The sequence below is a fragment of the Hypomesus transpacificus genome, chromosome 15 (genome assembly GCF_021917145.1).
Source record: "Hypomesus transpacificus isolate Combined female chromosome 15, fHypTra1, whole genome shotgun sequence".
NCBI classification, from domain to species: Eukaryota; Metazoa; Chordata; class Actinopteri; order Osmeriformes; family Osmeridae; genus Hypomesus; species Hypomesus transpacificus.
The window spans coordinates 5,782,795-5,792,723 of NC_061074.1; the positions used below are offsets into that span (position 1 = coordinate 5,782,795).

At 42.1% G+C, this 9,929-nt stretch overlaps 1 protein-coding gene across 5 annotated transcripts; it reads left to right on the forward strand.

Moving 5' to 3' along the window:
- The first annotated feature begins 1,413 nt into the window (after positions 1–1,413).
- ccdc92ba (coiled-coil domain containing 92Ba) lies at positions 1,414–9,798 on the forward strand. 5 transcript variants are annotated; one of them, XM_047036669.1, is made up of 5 exons: positions 1,414–1,599; positions 1,907–1,927; positions 2,685–2,828; positions 3,931–3,978; positions 6,105–9,798. In XM_047036669.1, exons 3-5 carry the CDS (start codon positions 2,699–2,701, stop codon positions 6,827–6,829), a joined length of 903 nt encoding a protein of 300 aa, XP_046892625.1. In that variant the 5' UTR covers positions 1,414–1,599; positions 1,907–1,927; positions 2,685–2,698; the 3' UTR covers positions 6,830–9,798. The 5 variants fall into 5 exon arrangements, with proteins under 5 accessions (XP_046892625.1, XP_046892624.1, XP_046892623.1 ...); XM_047036668.1 differs by having other exon boundaries at positions 1,414–1,927; positions 2,302–2,828; XM_047036667.1 differs by having other exon boundaries at positions 1,414–1,927.
- Positions 9,799–9,929: the final 131 nt, after the last annotated feature.

The window sequence follows — 9,929 nt, forward strand, 5'->3', positions numbered from 1 at the left end:
GTTGTAGAGTGATTTAACGCGTGAACTTGTTTTGCGGATTTATATTTATAAATTGTAATATTATTGTAATGATATAACAGTAAATATAATTATTTGCTGCGTGTCAACATAATTGTAAAAGGAGAAAGAAAAACGTGGCCTAGTTGTGAAGCCTCGTTTATTGATGTAGTACTCTTTTCCAACCACACGGGGGCCTCAGTTTATGGAGGATGCTGCTATCCTGATAACTGTTGGTGTGTTAAATCCATGGCTGTGTCTTGAAGTGCTTGTATTTCTCTAGCTCCTTGCCTTATTTCCTCGTCTTGTTCCGTTTGTTCGTACAGATAGGCATACCTGTCCACCATGTTTCCCCAATGCACGACCCCTATGGTCAATCATCAACGGTCAGGACGAAGATAGGAGAGGAGGTCATGCGTGACATACGCTAGAACCTGTTTAATAAGCTTCGCTTAATGTGTTGTTATACGTTAATGACAGTACTTGTTGAGAAATTGAAAATAATTCGAAAAAGAATATTTACAGGAAAAGTGAGTCAGCCATGCAAAGTATCTCCGACACTAAAGTAGAAAAGTACAGGACTTTAACATATTGATAATGTATTTTCACCTACCACCACTGGTTCTACAATTGTGTCTACATGTGGGCCAACATTGGATGACAATTTTATTTCGGGGGAAATAAATGTGGTTTTGTAAACTAATAAGATTCCAATCTGTATGTTTACTGTATCTGTAACTATTGTTTAATGTAAAAATAAATAACAGTAAACTTAATTTTAATTCCTTTTACGTTAGGTTTGACGAGCTGTTATCAGGCAACGAATGACATTCGCTGATAGGCTATCCCAAGACCCACCACAATTCAACGACACTACACAAAATTATATAGGCTACTTGGAGTGGCAGCTCTGGGCCTATGAAAATGGGGCGTGCATTGTCGTGAGTTGTCCATGATGCTGAAGAAATCTGTAAATGTATTCCATTTTACGTTTTATTCATTTAGTAGGAGCTCTTATCCAAAGCGCCAAATAGTGCATAAAGTATGCTAATTGTTGCTTTTAAAGTGAATTAATATCCTAACACGTATTCCTTGGCCAGGGCGATTAATAGAAGAACATAATAGGATAGCACACAGGATACAAAATGATGAACACTTATTCATCTATTATTTTGACTTACTCTCAAAGATCAGATTGATGCACTTGCAGTAGCAAGTGCAGCTCTATGCTCATTTAATGTTTATGGCGTATTACAAATCAATACAGATTTTGATTGTTCCCAATCAGCCTGTATAGTATATTCAGATTTGCCAGTAGTAGACTTTAGGTCTCCATCTCTTCTGACTGAGTCGCTATTGATCCTGCCCATAGAAGGTGAGTCAATGTACGGTTTGGCCAATTCTTTAGCTGCATTGCCGAGGCTTGTCATACCATCATCTCACGTGTTCCGGTCACAATGTCTTGTTTTCATCAGACCAGAGTAGCCTTCTGTATCAGCTCAGTCGCGAGAGACATAGGGGATGCGTCCATGGATGCGCCTGTCGAGATACGCTCTATTTTTATCAGCTCTATGAGAGAACCATCATTTTTGTATTGACCTTGTAAGGCTCTCTGGGTTTTAATACAGTTTGACGCAGCGAATTGGCGCGGATGAAAAAAAAGAGGTTTCCTTTCCCTTGAAAAACCGAAGTGAAAAATATTACGTCGCTGATTTCTTCTCTCTTTAAACATAAGATACTATTTATTTTGTTTAATTTAGTTCTCACTAACGTAATCCTGTGCAAATTATATTGAAGCCACCGATATGCCTGAATGAGTATCGCAACCAATTATTGACAATGCATGGGTCGAGGGGCTTGTTTTTAAAGCTTGTGAATCATAAATCTTGATTTTTGGTTGACTCCGTAGCACGATCATCTTTACAGCAAGGTAAGAGTAGAGTGTTTTCACAACAGTGGTGTCTCAACTGAATGATATTTTATTGTAATGGAAGCCGAAATGCTACGTAAAGTGATGCAACAGTGTTATCAACATCAGGAAGTATATTGCTTTGCTTCCATCTCAGCTGGTCTCTCTATTGGATGATCAATACTGCATGACCCCAACGAGTATCTCACAATTTGAAATGTTTTTGAAATGGAGCCTTTTTAAATGTAAAACAACGTTATTGTTGTCTGGGTTTCTTTTACTAAATTAACATTGTTACTGAGGTATCGTTAAGGCTCAATGTACTCAAATTCTCAGTATAATTAATGCAGTAACTTATCAGTTTTGAAGAATGTTCTCATGCTCTTCCATTCTAGAGTACACACATACAAACGTGCACACGCATTCCACACCCAGCTGCCTTGGGTATCTTCGAAACCTTTGAATGTCTATCGCACTCAGCAATGGATCAATCATAAAAGGTGTTATACAAACATACAATGTTGTACACATAGGTATGGCAAAGGTAGCATTGAAAGCTTAAGGGTTAAATGTAGCTTTGATGCTGCCGTAATTTTTTTTAAAATTTTTACTTGACAGTTATCAGTTCCTTTATTAGCTTAAATACTCTTTATTAGCTTAAGTACCTGGTTTGTTATTACATGGCTATTAAAACCATGAAGCAAAAAGTGCTTCACACATTTCTAAGCATAGAACCCATGATGTATTAACATGCTGTGTGACCCCATTCTGTGAGCAGGCGCGTGGGTTGTCATGGATACAGACTCCCTGCCCATGCAGGTGGAGAGGGTGGAGAGGAGCATCGTCTTCCTGAGACAAGAACACATGACCTTGCTGCATGGACTACACCTGGAGATCCTGTCCCTGCAGAAACGATGTACTGGTGAGTGACCAGTGTGTTTATAGGATCCATGTGATCAGGCTTGTGGCTTATGATGGAGTCTGTTAAGATACAACGTGAACACAAGTACAGGCCTGATGCAATGTTGTTGGCTCAAACACAAACACACACACACACATTTTACTCTTCAAATGAATGACCGGGTGAGATAGGGGGAAAGAGAGAGCGAGAGAGAGATACTGAAACAGAAAGAGATTGAGGGAGAGAGATCAACCGCAGCAGTCCAGTCATGGGGGATGGTCAAATCAAATTAGGCTGGTAGAGTTGTAGACAGTGACCTCTCTACTCTACCAACAAGCAGAGCCTGCTGTGCTTTTACTCTATATCAAGATCAATTAATAAGACCATGCAAACAGACACATTCAGATGCACAAAGGCACACACAGACGCGTATATATAGACACAGATTTGGTGCTGTGTGGACAGACACAGTTTCCTCTGCCTTTCTTTTCGTCTGTCGCTCTTCTCCCCTCCCCTTCTCTTTTTCCACCTCTTCTCTCACCCCCTCCCCTCTCTGCCATCTGTGGGGGTGGATTGGATGTGCTGAGCTAGAGAGAAAGAGAAGGGGGTTGACGGTCAAAGAGATGGAGAATAGAAAGGGGAAAGAGCCTATGCTATATGGATAGAGGTTTGTCCTGTGTTTTTCTTTTCTGGATGGATTCTGTCTTTCTGTCTTGTGACTATGGGAAGTGTCAGCAGTTGTATGTGAAGTGTCAAACTTTTAACCGATCTTCATAAAGTCAACATGTCTACATACCAAACATATATTTGTCTGCTGGCTAAATATCTGCCAACAAAGTAGATGTGTGTCGGTAGTTTATGTCAACTTGATCATGTCCACACTAATCTACATTCACCACCTTGCTGAATTGCAATCCAGATGATTGACAGAAGAAACACAAACTACTTGGGCTATGTTGCAAATAGAGACAGTCTTTAAAGCCCTGACCGAAGCTCAGATCATCTGTCACCTCCTTACCTCATCCAGTTTCAGTCTCTGTTCTTGCTTCTTTGTGTCTCTCTGCTCGCGCTGCTGCTCGGGTGTTCTGTGGTCCTCTCTCTCATGTGTTTCCTGTCTCTGCAGAGCTGACATGTGAGGTGAACGTGAAGCCTCCAGGCAGGTCCCAAGTGGGTGAGTTCCATTCCTGCTTCAACCCTCTCCCGTTTGTACTTTTCAGTTTCTCTCCCCTCCATAGACTTAGCATGCAGGTTCACACCCACAACACACATGCACATTCACTCACAGAGTTTGTGGATTGAGGGGGGGGGGGGCTGTATATGCTTGCTTACCCTTTGTGGCAGTCAACCTCAACACCCTGTACACTTTGTCTTAACTATTTATCCGTCACTCCACCCATCCCTCAGGCAAGGGTCCCTATATAGCCCTTCCTCTCTCCCCCTTTCTTCTTCCTGATACATCCCTCTCCCAAATCACACAAAGAGGACTTTATTGTCTATGTTGTTTACTATGTTGTAACGCACATGAATGTGTGTTCTTTAGGTACAAGACAAACACCATTATACTTGCTCGACAGCATACAGAGAAAGTGGGAGGGAAAGAGGGATGGAGATTATGAAAAAATGAAAGATGGGGACTTAAGGCATTACTGCATCAGGGAAGCAGATGGGGGTCTTTCAACCTGTGGCTCATTAGAAGCCATGACCCCCCTCCTTCTATCAGGGTATTCTTTTGGCCTATTGGTTTTCCACAGCTGTTTCTTGTCCACCCTGGCAAATTGATCCATTCCTTTACCTTCCTCTCTCTTTTTCCTTACAGCCCCAGTGGGGAGATCCAATTACAGTGTATGCTGAGACAGAAGGAGGGAGGGAGGAGGGGGGATGGTACAGTAAGAAAGGTGGGCATTTAAAGGGTATGAGTAATCAAGGGAGGGAGAGGAGAGGAGGGAATGGAGAGTGAAAAGAAAGGGAGAGGAGAGAATATGATCAGATTACACTGCGTTTTCTATATATAGTGTATGACTTCACCCTGAGTCTGGTCGAGGGGCGACATCTAGACTGAGACAGGAGAGAAGAATCCCCTGGGGAGAGAAGGGGTTACCCTGTGAGACAGGGAGAGGGAGAACATGTCCATGGATATCGACACGGTTTCACAGAATTCAGACAGATCATTTGCTGAACAGTAGCGGACTTACTGGGAACCACCTATTTAAACTTGGTGCTTCAATGCCAGTCCGATTTTTACTTCAAAGCAGTTTCAACTTCAGCACTCCTCCTTTAGGGATTCTCCTGTCCTGTCTCATTGACCTAGTTCTCAGGTCAATGTACCCGAGGCCGAGGCTCAAAGTAATCCTTCCCTTGCCAGCTCTGTCTAGTCAGCCAAGGGGCACTACACTGACAAAGAGTTTTTTATCCTTCAATCCCTATGGCCATTTGTACTCCACTGTACCCGGATTGACTAAGACGGACAGACTGGCATCATGTACTTCCATGCAGTCTGAATACTGAGTGGATGTTTCAAGCTCTTTGGATGACTGGGCTTCTTGCCTCTTGTTGTACTAATTTAATGTTCCACCTTCAGACCAGGAACCTGGATGAATTATTCACACACTGAGAAAAAACACATCACCTTTCTCCCCTCACCCCACAGTGTATCAATGCAGAATGTGAGCAGTCTACCAACCAGCTCTCCATTTCTCCGGTTGCCCAGCGGGTGACTGGCAGCAGATGGCAGGTCCTGCCAGTCGCTGATGCAGAGATTGGGGGTGGCATGAATTTGCTCCATGCCGGCTAATCCCCCACCTCCCCCATCCCCATATGTGCTCAGTTCTTTGCCTTTGTCTGGACAACCCTGATCCCCCTACCCCCCATCATACCATTTCCTATCCTGGAGATTATCTCCAATAGGCTTTGTGAGGGGAAATTTGTAATTTAAGAGTTGCCAGTAGTTGGTCACATTACCTAAGTCCATATCTGTTGGACAGGCTGGAATCAATCCCCAAGATATCATATGGATGTGCTTCCTCCTCTGGATGTGTGCCCATATGTCCTTGGAGGGATTGGGTTCATGAGTGCTGCACACTGGTCACTGTGTTGGGGCATAGATTGGATGACAGGGGCACAATGCATCTAATACCTAGGGATTGTGTGTGTGTTATCTTTGCAATCCAACATTCAATTGCGTGCTATACATTTGTGGTTTGATGCTGTTGGGAGTGTTGGAGTGTAAGTATGTCTCTGCCTGTGTCTACGGGTGTCTCTGCGTGTGTGTGTGATGTTGTTCGTCCTCTGGGGTTTCAGAGCTGCTGGAGGAGGAGGAGCTCCTGGAGGCCCGCTGTAAGGAGGCGGAGGGTCGTCTGGCCGAGCGCCAATGCACTCTAGGAGAGTTGCGGAAGGAGCTGAGCCACAAAGCCGGGCTGGTGGGCGCCCTGCGCTCCAACCTCAAAGACAAGGAGCGCCACTTCCTGGAGGAGCTCAAACGCCGCAGCCACCAATCAACGGTCCTCAACACAGACCTCCGGAAGCAGACGGAGGCGGCGGCCTACCTGTCCTTCCAGCTCCATGCCGCCAGGCAGAAGTTACATCACCAGAGGCTGCAGCAGAGGCAGAACCTCATCCGAGCCAACAGTCAGGGGTCGCACCACACACCTGAGCGGAACACCTTGACCCCTCAGTTGCCCTCTGCAGCCCCCGCTGGCTCCCCGGTGGTAAAGCCCAAGCGCCGGAGTGCGCGGTCCTTGTCGGGCCACGTTCGCGTGGAACGCTCTAGGGAGTGTGTCCCTCAAGAGCGGGTGATGGGCCCTGCAGAGCCTACAGCTATGCCTGACCCAGCCCTATTCCTCCATCCTCGCAAGCATAGAGCCAAGGCACGGCACCACTCGCTGGCTCATAGACAGCCCTTACTGGACATAGGGAGGGAGGAAGAGGAAGGGAAAGGGAGTGGGGAAGGGCGTATTGAGCCACAGGAAGACGCACAGATACTGGTAGCCACAGCGCCCCCTGCTGCTGAGACCAAGGCTAAATAGCCCCACTGTGACCAGGCCTTTAAAATGCAACATTATAATCTTGAAACAAATAATTGTATTTAGTTTAATGCTATAAACTATTGTCTTGCACCTTGATTGAATTAATACTGAGATGGGTAATTAAATCCTTGATTATAATCCTTTTGCGGCACTACATATAGCTATGTTGGACATTCGTCAAGACTTGTCAATTTTGAAATAATCCAGTCAAAGAAGTACCTTTATAACTAAATTAAATATAACCACTTGTCATTGCTGTCATAATCTGATGACACTAACATTGCTCTATGTACTATTTTTTAGGTTGTTTTGACCTCTGACCTGTATAGTAGTGATGGACTTCTTCCATGGCTCCTGACCATGTCTTTTTAGGAACAACCATAAATCACCTCTGTTAGTTATGTTTGTATGTTTTTTGTTTATGTGATTTCTAGTTTGCTGACCAGCGGCTGAGAAACATTTTGTGTATACTCTGTCTGTATTCGATGTGAACAGTAGAGATTTCTATGAATCCTGTGTTGTTTACTTTGTCACAGTTCAAGTATCCAACTACAAGCACTCTCTTACAATGGTTTTAAATATGGCCTCACATGTAAGTACTTATGGGTATTTATGTAATGTGCCTCTGTGCTGTATATTTTATATATCCTTGGATAACCAAACGTAACTTCTCTTTTGACGAGCCACAATTAGTATCTCATATCTGCGCCACAGAAAATGTTTTCAGACACAAACGGGCTATCCATTCTGGGTTCAATGTTTTGTCGTCAAAGGATATGTCTTCATGGTACTGCATTTAGACCAGCCGAATACATGTTTCTCAGGCGTTCTTTGTGGACTGCACAGGGAGAAGATTTGTTTGTATTCTTTAATAACTGATGGTGTGTTGAGGATTTTTCACCTCAGGGAAAAGATACAAAGAGGAAAATTGTTTATTTGGATTTGCAAGTACTGTAAGTGTGTTTTTTTTAAGTGAGTTAATGACAGCGATAGGAAGGGAGAGAAAGAAAATCATCCTAGGAATCTACTGGTTTGATCTTATCATAATTCAAAATGTACATGTTTTATGAAGGTGGGTTTTGTTGGGCATATAATCTGTGAATAAGTATCCTAGAGGATAGTTTGTAGGGAGCTAAGTTTACAGTGTTTCAGAATTGCCATCTCGTGGCATTGATTTGCACATGTTGACGCTTAGTGGTGAGATGAGGTAATAGCAATTAGTATTCCACAATGTATGCTCTGAGATTGCATTTTGTTGATGTTGTGTGATTCTCAGAGTATAGGAGTTTTCTTTTGTTACACAGTTAAAAGTTTTGCCTGCTTAGAGCCATTCTTGGTAAAGTACCTTCTATAGTAGAACCATCAGAAACTCAAAATGCACCTGTCCATTGTTTGGCCATACAGGTCCATACTAATAACATAATCACCACATTACACTGAGTAATTATTTTTTATTTATTTTTTACAATTGTTCACGTTCAATCTTGAATTGGAAATATCATTTTTTAGAACTGGCTCAACTTGAGTACCAAATGAATCAGTATGATGTCCTTATGTTTTTGTGTTGTTTGAACCGTAGCCTATATCTTTGGTGAGCAATATATACATTAAACCTTATATCAATGTACTTGCAAAGTATAATAGCCCCATGTATCCGGGCAATGAATTGCAAAAATTTCAAATTAACATATTTGAAGGACATTTTTTAGTATTGTTAACTTTAATATGTTTTACAACTGCTTAGCATAATATTTTTATGGATTGTTTAAGAAAAACTGGATATATTATGTTTAATGCCAGAAAACGTTAGGTCTTTTCTTCAAGGTAATCATAACGTTTTGAGCAGCATCAAGTTGGAAGGACCTTGTAATTATAACCATGTCCTTGTATCCAAGTCAATTTAAGGAGGTGAGGCCTATATCTAAAGCCTCTGTAGTGGCATTTAACTTTTACCCAGCAAGCCAATAATCCCATAGCTTTTGATAACATAATTCTCATTCACTCTTCCTGGTGGTGGGACCTGCAACTTGACTGTTAATCTTTTTTTTTCTTTAGACAATATAATATATCTGCTGGGTATTTGGGGTTGTAGTGATGTGTATCGTATTTTGCCACGGCCTGCCACATCCAAAAAGGACATTCTCTTTGAACTTCCTTTTCTCCCTTGGAGTTAATCTACTTATACTTAAACAGATGTTGGTCTGTGTGGATCTGCTCTGAGGGAGGACTTCAGATAATGAGCCAAAGAGGCTAACCACAAACTGAGTTGAATGGTTTTATGCCTTAGAGATGATTGATGAGATTGTTTTTCCTGTGCATATGAATAACTAGAAGAATTCTCTATCTCACATGCTTCGCTATTCCACATTTCCAAAAGACATTCTCTTGATCTACCTGCATGATTGAAATAACCAGGGAAGTACTTCATCATCATGAAGAGTACATATATTTAGTTTTGCTGCAAATTTTTAGCCTTTTATATCCTTAGTCAATCTTGTTTGAGCTCAATGAGATGGGTCTAATTGTGCACGATGTGATGCAACTCAGATCTTTTGTCTTTGGCAGCATATTGCATTGCATCTTGTTTGACTTGATCTGTTTTTCAGTTGTTTCTAGCAATAATGCAGTATGGCACAGCATTGCTTCCTCCAACACTTTAGGAACCTATTCAAATTCACAAACTCACTTCTACTCTTACTTGAGGACATACCTTGTCTGTCACGATTGGATAGGTGAAAATGTGTGCACCCACGCACGGTCATTCACCAATAGTCTTATCAGATAAAAGTGATCTCAGATAAACAGAAGGTTATGATGGATGCATGGAGCCCTGACTGGGACACACTGTCATAGGGGAGAACGGGACATTTAGTTTTCTGGTTAGACAAACTCTATTAGTCTGTCTTTATTTACCGCATATACTGTGTTATCTTACGACAGTAGAGCTTAAAGCTGTACATTTTATTCCAATAAAATTGAGCAATGGCTAGAGTCTGTTGTGTCCCGCTGTTTACTTGCTTTGTCTGTGATCTAAGCAATAATGGAAAATTACCTTTTAATTTTTGTCCATAGTAAATAATACACTGTATATTTATTTATA